The sequence below is a fragment of the Scyliorhinus torazame genome, chromosome 1 (assembly GCF_047496885.1).
Source record: "Scyliorhinus torazame isolate Kashiwa2021f chromosome 1, sScyTor2.1, whole genome shotgun sequence".
NCBI lineage: Eukaryota > Metazoa > Chordata > Chondrichthyes > Carcharhiniformes > Scyliorhinidae > Scyliorhinus > Scyliorhinus torazame.
Genome location: NC_092707.1, coordinates 362,221,398 through 362,237,658, shown reverse-complemented (window position 1 = coordinate 362,237,658; position 16,261 = coordinate 362,221,398). Strand labels below are relative to the sequence as shown.

At 49.7% G+C, this 16,261-nt stretch overlaps 1 protein-coding gene across 4 annotated transcripts in view; it reads right to left on the bottom strand.

Annotated features, from left to right (window-relative positions):
- The window catches only part of LOC140426372 (tetratricopeptide repeat protein 7A-like), a 515,720-nt gene that overhangs the window by 471,518 nt on the left and 27,941 nt on the right, over positions 1-16,261 (bottom strand). For all 4 annotated transcript variants that reach the window (XM_072511044.1, XM_072511055.1, XM_072511074.1 and 1 more), the window contains exon 3: positions 8,793-8,961. In XM_072511044.1, the coding sequence (XP_072367145.1) occupies positions 8,793-8,961 (169 nt within the window). The remainder of the gene's footprint in view (positions 1-8,792; positions 8,962-16,261) is intronic.

The following is a 16,261-nucleotide window of genomic DNA, read 5'->3' as shown; positions in this document are numbered from 1 at the left end:
ATCCCTGAACAAGGCGCTACGCCGGCTCACAATAAAAAGATGTTAACAAACTTCTACTGTAACATAAAGAGCACATATCTTTTCCCTCAGAGACATGGAATTTATGCATGGGAAGGTAGGAATTGTCATTTTTATATTGGTGCACTGGAAACTACCATTGTTATTCATTCTAGGCAAACTTACACAAAGCACAACATTTACCATTTTTCCCCTGCTTTGCAGAGGAACAGCAAAAATATAATTTTATTTCGATGTGACATATCAATACTGTGAATGAAGGTACATCTTGATTCACAACCAATCAAATTTTTAACTTAACGCTTTAAAAGTTTCAATGGTATCATTACACTTTAATAATTTTCCAAGATAGTTTGCCATTCTACTTGTCCCCAATGACAGCCGTGCAGATTTCCCATGTCCACAATGCTTTCAAATCAAAAGGAAAGCTCAACACCATGCATGTGTGCAATTCTAAATCTGGAAATGTTTTTGAAGTCAAATGAAAAGTTTTTTTGTTCTTTGCTATTACTGGAAATATTTGAAGAGCAATTCATGGAAACTTCTTAAACTTTAAAATTGAAGTTTCCTTTGTACAGTTTGCAATACTCCCAGTGCCATGCGCTTGCGAGTATAGAAATAGGAGAATAGCACAGATGAATGTGTGGCTTAAAGAGTTGATGCAGGAGGGAGGATTTTAGATTCCTGGACCACTGGGACCTTTTCTGGGGAAGGTGGGACCTATACAAGTGGGACAGTCTACATCTGAACCAGAGCGGGACTAACATCCTTGCTGACGGGTTTGCTAGTGTTGTTGGGAGTTTAAACTAGTTTGGCAGGGGGAGGGGATGCAGACTGACAGCAGAATAGGGGCATAGTATAACACAGAAAAGCAATCAAGTCAGAGGGAATACAGTGGTAGTAAGCTTCAGGAGAGTAAGCAAGGCTGAGTAGCCTCTACTTTAATGCCCGGAGTATTACAGGTAAAACGGATGAGTTAAGGGCGATGATTGACATGTGGAATTATGAATAGTAGCCATCACGGAGACGTGGTTGAGGAAGGGGCAGGATTGGCAGCTCAACATCTCGGGATACAGAACCTTCAGGAGGGACAGGGGAGTGGGCAAAAGAGCGGGAGGCATTGTACTATTAGTTAAGAAGTCAATTACTGTGGTAAGGAGAGATGATATTTTGGGTGTGGCTTTAAATGAAGCTTTGTGGGTAGAGCTTCAGAATAAAAAAGGGACAGCTACATTGTTAGGTGTTTATTATAGACCCCCAGGTAGTCAGCAGGAAATTGAGGAGCAAATATGTGTGCAATTTGCAGAAGTGTGTAAAAATAATAGGGTAATTATAGTGGGTGATTTCAACTTTCCCAACATTAACTGGGCATGGTGTTAAGGGCTTAGATTGAGTTTGTAAAATGTATGCAAGAGAACTTTTTAGTTCAACATGTGGCGGATCCAACAAAGGATAGTGCAGTGCTGGACCTAATTCTGGGGAATGAAGCCAGACAGGTGGTTGATGTGATGGTGGGGGAACATTTTAGTGATAGCGACCACAACATGGGGCAATTTAAGTTTATTATGGACAAGCAAATAGACAAGTTGCAGAAAAACATCTTGGATTGGGGGTGGCAGACTTTAGTAAAATAAGGCAAGACCTGGCCAGGCTAGATTGGAAGTTACTGGTGGGGAGATCGACAGAAGAGAATGGGGGATGTTCAAAGAGGAAATGGGGAGAGTACAGGCCCAACATGTTCCCTCTATGGTAATAGAAAGGAGGAACAAGCTCAGAGAACAATGGATGACCAGAGACATTCATGATACAATGAGAAGGAATGATGTGGAGATGCCGGCGTTGGACTGGGGTGAGCACAGTACGAAGTCTTACAACACCAGGTTAAAGTCCGACAGGTTTGTTTCGATGTCACTAGCTTTCGGAGCGCTGCTCCTTCCTCAGGTGAATGAAGAGGTCTGTTCCAGAAACACATATATAGACAAATTCAAAGATGCCAAACAATGCTAGGAATGCGACCATTAGCAGGTGATTAAATCTTTACAGATCCAGAGATGGGGTAACCCCAGGTTAAAGAGGTGTGAATTGTACCAAGCCAGGACAGTTGGTAGGATTTCGCAGGCCAGATGGTGGGGGATGAATGTAATGCGACATGAATCCCAGGTCCCGGTTGAGGCCGCACTCATGTGTACGGAACTTGGCTATAAGTTTCTGCTCGGCGATTCTACGTTGTCGCGGGTCCTGAAGGCCGCCTTGGAGAACGCTTACCCGGAGATCAGAGGCTGAATGCCCTTGACTGCTGAAGTGTTCCCCGACTGGAAGGGAACATTCCTGCTGGTGATTGTTGCGCGATGTCCGTTCATTCGTTGTCGCAGCGTCTGCATGGTCTCGCCAATGTACCACGCTTCGGGACATCCTTTCCTGCAGCGTATGAGGTAGACAACGTTGGCCGAGTCGCACGAGTATGTACCGCGTACCTGGTGGGTGGTGTTCTCACGTGTAATAGTGGTATCCATGTCGATGATCTGGCACGTCTTGCAGAGATTGCCATGACAGGGTTGTGTGGTGTCGTGGTCACTGTTCTGAAGACTGGGTAGTTTGCTGCAAACAATGGTTCGTTTGAGGTTGCGCGGTTGTTTGAAGGCAAGTAGTGGGGGTGTGGGGATGACCTTGGCAAGATGTTCATCGTCATCAATGACGTGTTGAAGGCTGTGAAGAAGATGACGTAGTTTCTCCGCTCCGGGGAAGTACTGGACGACGTACGGTATTCTGTCGGTTGTGTCCCATGTTTGTCTTCTGAGGAGGTCGGTCCGGTTTTTCGCTGTGGCGCGTTGGAACTGTCGATCGATGAGTCGAGTGCCATGTCCCGTTCGTACGAGGGCATCTTTCAACGTCTGTAGATGTCTGTTACGCTCCTCCTCGTCTGAACAGATCCTGTGTATACGGAGCGCTTGTCCATAGGGGATGGCTTCTTTAATGTGTTTAGGGTGGAAGCTGGAGAAGTGGAGCATCATGAGGTTATCCGTAGGTTTGCGGTAAAGCGAAGTGCTGAGGTGACCGTCCTTGATGGAGACGAGTGTGTCCAAGAATGCAACTGATTTTGGAGAGTAGTCCATGGTGAGTCTGATGGTTGGATGGAACTTATTAATGTCATCGTGTAGTCATTTCAGTGATTCTTCGCCGTGGGTCCAAAGGAAAAAAATGTCATTGATGTATCTGGTGTATAACATCGGTTGAAGGTCCTGTGCGGTGAGTAGGTCCTGTTCAAACTTGTGCATGAAGATGTTGGCATATTGGGGTGCGAATTTGGTCCCCATGGCTGTTCCGTGCGTCTGGATGAAGAACTTGTTGTCGAAGGTGAAGACGTTGTGATCCAGAATGAAGCGGATGAGTTGCAGAATTGCGTCTGGAGATTGGCAGTTGTCGGTGTTGAGTACTGAGGCTGTTGCAGCAATGCCGTCGTCATGGGGGATGCTGGTGTAGAGTGCCGAGACGTCCATTGTGACGAGGAATGTTCCTGGTTCAACTGGTCCATGGGTGCTGAGTTTCTGTAGGAAGTCCGTCGTGTCGCGACAGAAGCTGGGTGTACCTTGTACGATGGGTTTCAAGGTGCCCTCGATGTAGCCAGAGAGGTTCTCACACAGGGTCCCATTGCCTGAAACGATAGGGCGGCCTGGTGTGTCGGCCTTATGTATTTTTGGGAGGCAGTAGAGATCTCCAATGCGGGGAGTACGTGGGATAAGAGCACGTAGGGTGCTCTGAAGATCTGGATCCAAGGTCTTGATCAGTCTGTTAAGTTGGCGGATGTGTTCCTTGGTCGGATCTGCGGGTAACTGTCTGTAGTGTTCTTGGTTGTTCAGTTGTCGGTATACTTCTTTGCAGTAGTCCGTATTTGTGTTTCTGGAACAGACCTCTTCATTCACCTGAGGAAGGAGCAGCGCTCCGAAAGCTAGTGACATCGAAACAAACCTGTTGGACTTTAACCTGGTGTTGTAAGACTTCGTAATGAGAAGGAAGAGAGAGGCTTTTAATAAGTATAAGGGAAGCAAATCAACAGAGGCATTAGTGGAATGCAGAAAGTGCAGGATGGAGCTTAAGAAAGCAATTAAGAAAGCAAAGAGGGGATATGAGAAATCTTTAGCTGGTAAAAGTAGGGAATATCCCAAGAAATTCTGTAAATATATATGGGAAGAGGATAACTAGGGAAAAATTAGGGCCCATTAGGGACCATGGGGAAATCTGTGGGGGGAGCCAGAGGACATTGGTAGGGTGTTAAATAAGAACATAAGAACTAGGAGCAGGAGTAGGCCATCTGGCCCCTCGAGCCTGCTCCGCCATTCAATGAGTTCATGACTGATCTTTTGTGGACTCAGCTCCACGTTCCGGCTCAAACACCATAACCCTTAATCCCTTTATTCTTCAAAAAACTATCTATCTTTATCTTAAACGCATTTAATGAAGGAGCTTCAACTGCTTCACTGAAATTTAATAATAAAATTAAATTTAATAAATGAATATTTCACATCTGTCTTCACCCAAGAGAACATAAGAGCATAAGAACTAGGAACAGGAGTAGGCCATCTAGCCCCTCGAGCCTGCTCCGCCATTCAATGAGTTCATGGCTGATCTTTGTGGACTCAGCTCCATTCTCCGGCCCGTACACCATATCCCCGAAAGAGGAGGCAGATATGTAACTCGGGGAGAGAGACTGTGAGGTTATTGAGCAAGTTGTCACAGGGAGTGACAAGGTATCAGAGATGTTGGCAGGCTTAAAAGTGAAGAAATCTCCAGGTCCAGACGAATTGTGTCCCAGGTTGCTGTGGGAGGCGAGGGAGGAGATGGCAGGGGCCCTGATCCAAATTTTTATTTCTTCTCTGGCCACAGGAGAGGTGCCAGAGGACTGGAGAACCACGGATGTAGTCCCACCTTTTAAGAAAGGTTGTAGGGATAAGCTAGAGAACTATAGACCAGTGGAGTCTAACGTCAGTGGTGGGGAAACTAATGGAAAAAATTCTGAAGGAGAGAATCTATCTCCACTTGGTGACAAGATTTGATTAGGAATAGTCAGTATGGCTTTGTCAGAGGGAGGTCATGCCTAACAAATTTGATTGAATTATTTGAGCACGTGACTAAGTGTGTAGATGAGGGTAGTGTCGTTGATGTAGTTTACATGGATTTCAGCAAAGCATTTGACAAGGTCCCACATGGGAGACTTATAAAGAAGGCAAATGCACATGGGGTGCAGGGGAACTTGATAAGGTGGATTCAAAGCTGGCTGAACTGTAGCAGACAAAGTTTGATGACAGGCAGCTGCTTTAGTGACTAGAAGCCAGTGTCCAGTGGCGTACCACAGGGTTTTGTGGTGGGTCCCTATTATTCACCATTTATATAAATGACTTAAATGACTATGTGGGGGTAGATTAGTAAGTTTGGATGACACAAAGATAGGCCGGGTGGCTAATAGTGAGGCTGAGAGTCTTGGGTTACAGGAAGATATAGACGGGATGGTCAAATGGGCAGAAAAGTGGCAGATGGAATTTAATTGTGAAAAGTGTGAGGTGTTACACTTTGGAAAGAGCAATTTGACAAGAAAATATTCAATGATTGGCACCACACTGGGGCGTCCTGAGGAACAAAGAGACCTTGGTGTTTTGTAAATAGATCTCTGAAGGCAGAAGGGCAGGTTAATAGGGTAGTGAAAAAGGCATATGGTAGACTTGCTTTTCTCAATCGTGGCTTAGATTACAAAAGCAAGGAAATCATGTGGAGTTGTATAGAACATTGGTGAGGCCACAACTGGAGTACTGTGTGCAATTCTGGTCACCACATTATAGGATGTCATTGCACTGGAGGGGGGTTCACCAGGATGTTGCCTCTGATGGAACATTTAAGTTATGAAGAGAGCTTGGATAGGCTTGGATTGTTTTTGCTGGAGCAGAGAAGACCGAGGGGCGACCTGACAGAGGTGTATAAGATTATGAGGGGCATGGACAGGGTGGATAGGGATTAGCTGTTCCCCTTTGTTGAAAGGTCGGTTACAAGGGGACACAGGATCAAGGTGAGGGGTGGGACGTTCAGGGGGGATTTGAGAAAATACCTTTTTACCCAGCTTGTCTCACTCTAATATGCGTTCCCGAGATCTACCCAAGATATGGGATCTAGCTCCCTGGCCTTAGACACCTCGGGCGAGCGCCGTTCAGTGCTGGTCTCCACAAATGGGCACCACACAGAACGGCACTCGTGAGGATCTTCCAGGTGATTGGAGGCCACCAGGTGTATGCCCCCTTGGCAGGTGGTACCCTAGCACTGCTGGTGCCACCTTGGCATGCTGCCAACGTCACCTGTGTGCCTGCCAGGCACCGCCAAGGTGCCCAGGTGGCACTGTCGTCTGGCAGAGGCACTGCTAGGGTGCCAATCTGGCTCGTTTCACGCAACCGTGATCGGGCTGTGGGGTTCCGGAGACCCCCTTATAGTGAGTTGGAGTATGGGGATCGCGTCGGGGACTCAAGAGATTGGGACATAATTTAAATGGCATCCCAACCTCTTGCTATACCGACGAGTTCCAGCAAGCTGAGCTCCTCAGTGCAGAAGGGGCGAAGTGCGGCCTCATCGGGGAGTTCCCCGCTGAGGCCCCCGATCTACCCGGATGGGCGTTAGATAACGCAGTGTTTCTCATCGCTTGTCTAATCTTGCCCGCTACAAGACTCTGTCTCCATTCGGGTAGATTGCGCCCTTAGTCATTTTGTTGGACTCTGGGGAGTTTCTCACCGGTTTAGCCAACACTTAGAATTAATTTCATCACTGGGGAGCTGAACTTGCTGCGTTGGCCAGACCGGCTCCCCAGAGATTGTGCCACCATTTTGAAAGGATGCTCCGATTTCTAAGTGAACTTATGCCCCCCACGCATGGGCAATGTCACCCCCCATACATATGGGCATTACCCCAAAACCCCCCAAATGATTTCACCCCACTATAAGGTCCCTGGGCTCCCCCTCTCTTCAAGTCCTCCGCTCGTCAGGCCACCCACCCAACTCCCAGAGGCCCCTTCTTACCTGCACTGCACGCCCCCCCCCCCCCACACTCCTTTCATGGGCATGGTCCCCCTCAGTCCTTGACCCATGCAAGTGCCACCCGGGCACCTTTGTGCTGCCACTTTGGCAATGCTCCTGCTGGTTTTGCAGTGCCTCCCAGGCAGGTTGGCAGTGCCAGGGTGGCAATGCCTGGGTGCCAGCCTGGCAGTGCCATGGTATCCATGTTCCAGGGAGAGGGACAGGGAGCCACCTTGAAGTGTCCCTGACCACCTTGGGGCTTTCGCTGGCCCGAGAGACCACCCGGGTGCTGTTCTGCCTGGTCCACGTTTGTGTGGACCAGCCCTGAATGGCGCCCAGCTGGGGCCTCCCTGGGTGAGCTCGCCTAAGTAGGATTAAACCTACTTAAGTGAGCATGGTTTGGTCACGCCCATTCTGGGCAGGAGACTGATCTCGACGCCTCGCGATATCTGGGTAGATCTCGCGAGGCGTAGTTGTTGCCAGGAAGCCCACGGGAGGTCTTCATCCGGCATCGACAGCTGTGCCGCGCTCCTGATCAAGTGCGACGTTGCTGACAGATCGCACCCTACACGTCTTATTTGATAAGTTCAAAATAACCCAAGTTCTTATCCGTCAATACTTCCTCCTCCATTAATGGACTGCTGTTGTTGACTGCACAAAAAAACAGCCAGTGGTGGCATTAATCAATGTTGATTAACTATACACAGTTACCACCCTCCCCAGGGGATCCCCGCCTTGCAGTGGCTGGCTGGCACCCAGGTGGCACTGCCAGTGTGGCAGGCTGGCAGTGCCAATGTACCCAGGTGACACCAGCAGTGCTAAGGTGCCACTCAGGTGAGAGCAGAAGCACCTATGAGCTTCTGTTCAGTGGGAAGCCCCTCCGTCTGGTTCCCGCTTGTGAACGGTGCTCACCCGAGATTTCCAAGTCATGGGGGTTAGATCCCATGCCTTGGATAGATTGTGGGAGTGCATATGAGAATATGCAGAGAATCATTGAATCAACAGTGCAGGAGGCCATTCGGCCCATCGAGTCTACCCCAGCCCTTGAAAAGAGCATCCTACTTAAACCCACACCTCCACCCTATCCTCGTAACCCAGTAACTCCACTTCACCTTTTGGACACCAAGGGGAAATTTAGCCGGGCCAATCCACCTAACCTGCACATCTTTGGGCTGTGGGAGAAAACTGGAGGACCCGGAGGAAACCCACGCAGACACGGGGAGAAAATGCAAACTCCACGCAGACAGTCACCCAAGGCCGGAATTGAACCCGAGTCCCTGGAGCTGTGAGGCAGCAATGCTAACCACTGTGCCACCATGCCATTCTATGCAAATCTGTGCAGATTTGTGAAATGATCCCTCCCACAATAGTGGGATTCATATCGTGACTACTCGCGAGATTGTGTTAGGGCGCAACGTGGCCAGTAGATCTCGCCCATTATTCCAATAGAACAATAAATAAAATTATTAAGCATTAGGGTTATTTGCTATTGAGGTTTCTCTGAACAAGTACACTGGGAGCCAAGACAGAATTTTCAAAAACGTTTGTCCATATTTCAAAAGATAAACAGTACAAAAGAAATTACAAAAGATTTCTCAAATCCACTCCATGTTCTAAAACAACCCAGCTGTATTTCTATGTGCTTTCACCTTAGTTTCATTTTTCTGCACATGTATTGAAGTTGTCATTAAAAGTGTATGTAGCAAAATAAAAGTTTACTGTGGTTACCTTTAATAACAGAGGCTTCTGCTAATAGTCTTTTCTTATAAAGTGGTTCATCTTCAATGCAAAGGTCATCGATTCCTATTCGGGCATACATGCTGAGTGCATCACGATACGACCCCTCCACAAAATGCAGTTTTGCTAAGATAAGAATGGCTTCAGTCATCAGATTGTGCTGAAAGAGAGAACAAAGCTGTTGGTGCCCATTGCAGTAAGCTTCTGACTTTTCAAAAGAGTTTAGGGTCTTAATTTATGAGTAAATTCCGAGAATAAGAAATCTTTACTGAAGTGTTGGGTACTCTGAGATACAGACGAACCAACATGGGTGCGATTGGTACAACGCAGTTTTATTTCTTTTAACTATTTATATAACAAACTTGGTACTCAGCACATGGTGACTGTCTGAGTGTCTGGCTTGGAGGTTCTTTGCCCTGAGCCGTCTCCTGCTGGTCTGCCCAGGAAGTGTCGTGTTCCTTGTTTTGTACTGTGTATGGTCTTGTCTGTGATTGGCTGTCCTGCTGTGTGTGCTAATTGGTCCGTTGATCTGTCCATCACTATGTATGTGTGTATGTGCTGTGATGTTCACTTGAATATCATGACATTTACCTCGTCTCAAGTTTGCTCTCAGCTTCAGTAATCATATGCTATTCTCTGCTGGTAAGCCTGGTTACAAGCTAAACTTCTTTATTTTCGGATGTGCAGGATACGCGATATATAACATTGGCGGGCAACATGAGGCTCAGGGGCCATGCAGCCCATCTGGGTTCTGAGTTTGGCCCACGAAGCATTTTTGTTGTGTGTTGCACAGGTGCAGGATTGGCACATTCCGCTGATTTCCGTCCATTTTGTTTTTTTTCCTACCAGTATGACTGAAGTGATATGAATGGAAACCAAGGGCAGGTGAAAGAGGTGCATGCTGATTACACACAACATTGACTTTGAGAGCCGTGTGCTCTCTCTGCATCCAAAGTGTAAATATTCTGTTTTATTTTTACCTTCTGAAGTTGATGATAGTTCTATTAATATATGAATTATTAAGCATTTTTTGTGACTCATTATGAAATAGTTGCCGAGTATTAACTGTATTTAATCTTATTCATGGGGTCATGGTTAGTGAACAAGCCCGATTCCTATCTTGCAGTCCACTGAGATAAAGGAGGGCTGCTCATGTGGCTCACTCACTATCCTAGATTGCCCATCACTAGTAAAATGGAAGAAATGTAACATTGGCATTGTCGGTAGTAATATATTCATTAATTCCATTACAGCAACTGCCAAAAAGGCAGAATTTTACTGAATGTAGCATCAGGAAAGTGTGGCAAAATCTAATCCAATGAGAATAGAGTGAAAAGTCTCCACCGGTTGAATCATATCAAAGGGGGGTGGTTGTTGGGTGTCAATCATCTTAACTGCAGGGCATCAATTGTAGGAGTTTCTCAGGGTAGTGAGCTAAGTTTGACTATCTTCAGCTACATCATCAGTGACCTTTCATAGAGCCATAGAAAAGTTACAGTACAGAAAGAGGCCATTTAGCCCATCGCATCTGCGCCGAATGAAAAAACTAGCTACCCATTCTGATCCTGTTATATTTCTGTTGCCACAAAGAGAAACGGTATGGAGGTGCCCACACTCTGGATTCTTGGGTGTTGCTCGATCTGCCCAAAGCCCGTGCAAACACTGCTGACATCACTACACATCACATGGTGCATAACCAGCAGGAATGTATTCCCAGGTACATAATGTGGTAGTATGCATTAGGGGTCATGTGGGACTGTGAAGCCGTGATGTCATTGGCTGACAGATCCCGGGTCCTAGTTGGATGTTGACCTCTAGCTCCGCCCTGAAGGCAGAGTATAAGAACCAGGAGTTCTCCCCCGCAGGCCAGTCTGTTACTGAACTGCGGGGAACAAGTCACGCTTAATAAAGCCTCATCGACTTCATCTCTATTCGTCTCTCGTGAGTCTTTGTGCGCTACAATTTATTAAGCGTGCTTAAAAGGACTATGGAGCTCAGGATCATCCCGGAATGCCTGAGGATCAGCCCCCACGCAGTGAACTCAGCAGCAGTTTTCAAACACTGGCAGACTTGTTTCGAGGCCTACCTCAGAACGGCCCCCGGCCGGGTCACAGAAGACCAGAAACTACAGGTCCTGCACTCGAGGGTAAGCCCGGAAATTTTCCCTCTCATCGAAGACGCAGAGGATTTCCAGACGGCGTTCGCAGCACTAAAGAGCATCTATATTCGCCCAGTGAACCAGATCTACGCACGCTACCAACTCGCAATGAGACGGCAAAGTCCCGGAGAATCGCTGGACGAATTCTATGCCGCGCTGCTAATTTTGGGACGGGCCTGCAGCTGCCCGCCGGTAAACGCGATTGAACACATGGACATGTTGATGCGCGATGCTTTTGTCGCAGGTATGAACTCTCCCCAAATCCGCCAAAGACTTTTGGAAAAAGAGTCGCTGGGACTCTCAGAGGCACGGGCCCTTGCAGCCTCCCTGGATGTAGCCGCACGAAACGCCCGCGCGTACGGCCCCGACCGCGCGGCAGCCCCTTGGGCTCCGTGGACCCCCGTCGCGACAAACCCCCCCCACCCCACAGGCTTGCGCGGTTCAGACTCCAAGTCGTCCCGGGGGAGCCCGCTGCTATTTCTGCGGCCAGGCGAAACACCCCCGGCAGCGCTGCCCGGCCCGCGCAGCGATTTGCAAGAGCTGCGGGAAAAAGGGCCATTTCGCGGCTGTGTGCCGGTCCCGGGAGGTCGCCGCTGTCCCAGGAGAAGAAGCAGTCCTGCGCGTTTCTAACGCTCCCCAACCCTCCCAGCGCCCTATGTACGACCCGCAGGCGCAGCAATTTTGGGTCCCGGCCACCGCTGTCCCCGGAGAACAAGGAGTCCTGCGCGTTTCAAATGCTCCCCAACCCCCCCAGCGCCCCATGTGCGACCCGCAGGCGCCGCCATTTTGGGTCCCGGCCACCACGAGGGGAGGAGGGGCGCCGCCATCTTGGGACCCCCCAGCCCTGTGAGACACATGGGGGTGGCCATTTTGTCCACCCCCGCCGCCATCTTGTGACCCCCCAGCCATGTGCGATGCATGGGGGCGGCCATTTTGTTCATCCCCGCCGCCATCTTGGACGGCAACAACGGACCCCAGTGTCGACGGCTCCACGGGGTTCGAGGAAGACACTCAAGCACTACGATCACGTCTGGCCTCAATGACGCTGGACCAAGCACGGCCCCGGACGCTCCAGACGACGACAACAACGGTGCTGATAAACGGGCACGAGACACCATGCCTGCTCGACTCCGGGAGCACAGAAAGCTTCATCCACCCCGACACGGTAAGACGCTGCTTTTTGACCATCCGTCCCATTGCGCAAAAGATTTCCCTAGCTGCAGGATCCCACTCCGTACAGATTAAAGGCTTCTGCATAGTAACCCTAACGGTGCAAGGGAGGGAGTTTAAAAACTACAGGCTCTACGTCCTTCCCCAACTCTGCGCGCCCACATTACTGGGATTGGACTTCCAGTGCAATCTGCAGAGCCTAACCTTCCAATTCGGCGGCCCAATACCCCCACTCACTATCTGCGGCCTCGCAACCCTCAAGGTTGAGCCCCCATCCTTGTTTGCAAACCTCACCCCGGATTGCAAACCCGCCGCCACTAGGAGCAGATGGTACAGCGCCCAGGACCGGACATTCATTCGGTCCGAAGTCCAGCGGCTACTGAAGGAAGGCATAATCCAGGCCAGCAATAGTCCCTGGAGAGCACAGGTGGTAGTAATAAAGACAGGGGAGAAGCAAAGGATGGTCATAGACTATAGCCAGACCATCAACAGGTACACACAACTAGATGCGTACCCTCTCCCCCGCATATCCGACATGGTCAATCGGATTGCCCAATATAAGATCTTCTCCACCGTGGACCTCAAGTCCGCCTACCATCAGCTCCCCATCCGCCCAAGTGACCGCAAGTACACAGCCTTCGAGGCAGACGGGCGATTATACCACTTCCTAAGGGTCCCATTTGGCGTCACAAACGGGGTCTCGGTCTTCCAACGAGAGATGGACCGAATGGTTGATCAACACGGGTTGCAGGCCACGTTCCCGTATCTCGACAACGTAACCATCTGCGGCCACGATCAGCAGGACCACGACGCCAACCTCCAAAAATTCCTCCAGACCGCTAAAGCCTTGAACCTCACATACAACGAGGACAAGTGCGTTTTCAGCACAAACCGGCTAGCCATCTTGGGATATGTAGTGCGCAATGGGATAATAGGCCCCGACCCCGAACGCATGCGCCCCCTCATGGAATTTCCCCTCTCTCACTGCTCAAAAGCCCCAAAAAGCTGCCTGGGGTTCTTTTCATATTACGCCCAGTGGGTCCCCCAGTACGCAGACACCCCTAATACAGACCACGACCTTCCCTCTGTTGACAGAGGCTTGCCAGGCCTTCAGCCGCATCAAAGCGGATATCGCAAAGGCCACGATGCGCGCCATCGACGAGTCCCTCCCCTTCCAGGTCGAGAGCGACGCCTCCGATGTAGCTCTAGCGGCCACCCTTAACCAAGCGGGCAGACCCGTGGCTTTTTTCTCCCGAATCCTCCACGCTTCAGAAATCCGCCACTCCTCAGTGGAAAAGGAAGCCCAAGCCATAGTGGAAGCTGTGCGACATTGGAGGCATTACCTGGCCGGCAGGACATTCACTCTCCTCACGGACCAACGGTCGGTAGCCTTCATGTTCGATAATGCACAGCGGGGCAAAATTAAAAACGACAAGATCTTAAGGTGGGGGATCGAGCTCTCCACCTTCAACTATGAGATCCTGTACCGTCCCGGAAAGCTGAACGAGCCGTCCGATGCCCTATCCCCCGGCACATGTGCCAACGCACAAATTAACCGCCTCCAAACCCTCCACGAGGACCTCTGCCACCCGGGGGTCACTCGGTTCTACCACTTTATAAAGTCCCGCAACCTCCCCTACTCTGTGGAGGAGGTCCGTACAGTCACAAGGAACTGCCACATCTGCGCAGAGTGCAAACCGCACTTTTTCAGGCCGGATGGTGCGCACCTGATCAAGGCTTCCCGTCCCTTTGAACGCCTTAGTCTGGATTTCAAAGGGCCCCTCCCCTCCACCGACCGCAACACATACTTCCTGAATGTGGTGGACGAGTACTCCCGTTTCCCCTTCGCCATCCCCTGCCCTGACATGACAGCGGCCACAGTCATTAAAGCCCTTAACACCATATTCACACTGTTCGGTTGCCCCGCATACGTCCACAGCGACAGGGGGTCCTCCTTCATGAGTGACGAGCTGCGCCAGTTCCTGCTCAGCAACGGTATAGCCTCGAGCAGGACGACCAGCTACGACCCCCGGGGGAACGGGCAAGTAGAGAGGGAGAACGGCACGGTCTGGAAGACCGTCCTACTGGCCCTACGGTCCAGGGACCTCCCAGTTTCACGGTGGCAGGAGGTCCTCCCGGACGCTCTCCACTCCATCCGGTCGCTACTGTGTACTAGCACTAACCAAACGCCTCATGAGCGCCTCCTTGTCTTCCCCAGGAAGTCCTCCTCTGGAACGTCGCTGCCGACCTGGCTGGCGGCCCCAGGACCCATCTTGCTCCGAAAACATGTGCGGGCGCACAAGTCGGACCCGTTGGTCGAGACGGTTCACCTCCTCCACGCGAACCCGCAGTACGCTTACGTGGAGTACCCCGACGGCCGACAGGACACGGTCTCCCTGTGAGATCTGGCGCCCGCCGGCAACATGCACACACCCCCCGACACCAATCACCCCCTCCCTGCCACTGGCGCACCCCGCGACAGCCCCCTTTCCGGGAGGATCGGTCCTCCTCCCAGGTCCGACCAGAAGTGAAGCTGAAGCAGAAACCGTAAGGCTCCCGGAGACGACAACACGGGAACAAGCACCACCACCGGGGCCGAGGCGATCGACAAGGACGACCAGACCGCCCGACCGACTCGTGGCATGGATGTAACACTACAATGTTGTGGACTTTAACGAGAACTTTTTTTTTTCTTTTCCCCCTTACGACTACTGTAAATAGTGCAAAACAAAAAAAAAAACCCTGTACATACTGTGATGACATGCAAACGTTTTCCTCCCAGGACCAGCCTTGTAAACCCCTACCACCATGCGAAACACCACCCCGCCGGGTTCATTTTTAACAAGGGGTGAATGTGGTAGTATGCATTAGGGGTCATGTGGGACTGTGAAGCCGTGATGTCATTGGCTGACAGATCCCGGGTCCTGGTTGGCTGTTGACCTCTAGCTCCGCCCTGAAGGCGGAGTATAAGAACCAGGAGTTCTCCCCCGCAGGCCAGTCTGTTACTGAACTGCGGGGAACAAGTCACGCTTAATAAAGCCTCATCGACTTCATCTCTATTCGTCTCTTGCGAGTCTTTGTGCGCTACACATAACAAATCCCATCTTCCAGGGCCCAGTCCGTAGCCTGATGCAGATCCAGGTAAACTTTAAATGAGTTGAGGGTTTCTGCCTCAACCAATCCAGGCAGCAAATTCTAGGCACCTACCACTCTCTATATGAAAAAAAGTGTTTCCTAATATCACCTCTAACCTTACTACCAATCACCTTAAATCTGTGCCCCATGGTAATTGACTTCTCTGCTAGGGGAAACAAGTTTTCCCTATCTATTCTATCTAGCACCCTCACAATTCTGTATACCTCATTCAAGTTACCTCTCAGCCTCCTCTGTCCTAAGGAAGACAACCCTAGCCTACCTAATCTTTCCTCTTAGCTGCAATTTTCAAGCCCTAGCAACTTTCTTGAAAATGTCCTCTGTACTCTCTCCCAAGCAATTATGTCCTTCCTGCAATATGATGACCTGAACTGTATGCAAAAGTCTCACTGTGACCTAACCAGCATTTTATACGTTCTTTTATATTCTACACTACATGCAATAAAGGAAAGCATTCCATATGCCTTCTTTATCACCTTAGCTACCTGTTCTGCCACCTCCAGGGACATGTGGACATGCACTCCATGGTCTCAAACTTACTCTACCCATTTCAATATCCTCCTGTTTATTGAGTATTCTCTTGCTTTGTTTGCCCTCCCAAATGCACAACCTCACACTTTTCCATATTGAACACCATTTGCCACCTTTCCGCTTATTCAACCAAACCAATGGTATCATCCTGGAGTTCACAGCTATTCTCTTCACGATCAACTACATGGCCGATTTTTGTGTCATTTGCAAATTTCTCATTCATGCCGCCCACATTTAAGTCCAAATCAATAATATATACCACAAGGTCAGAAGTGGGGAAGTTCACTGATGATTGCATTGTCTTCAGTACAATTTCCGATTCCTCAGATTTTCAAACAGTACCTGCCCACATACAGCAGGACCTGGACAACATTCAGGCTGGAGCTGATAAGCAGCAAGCAACATTGCCTCATAACTGCATGGTGTCAATGACCATCTCCAACAAGAG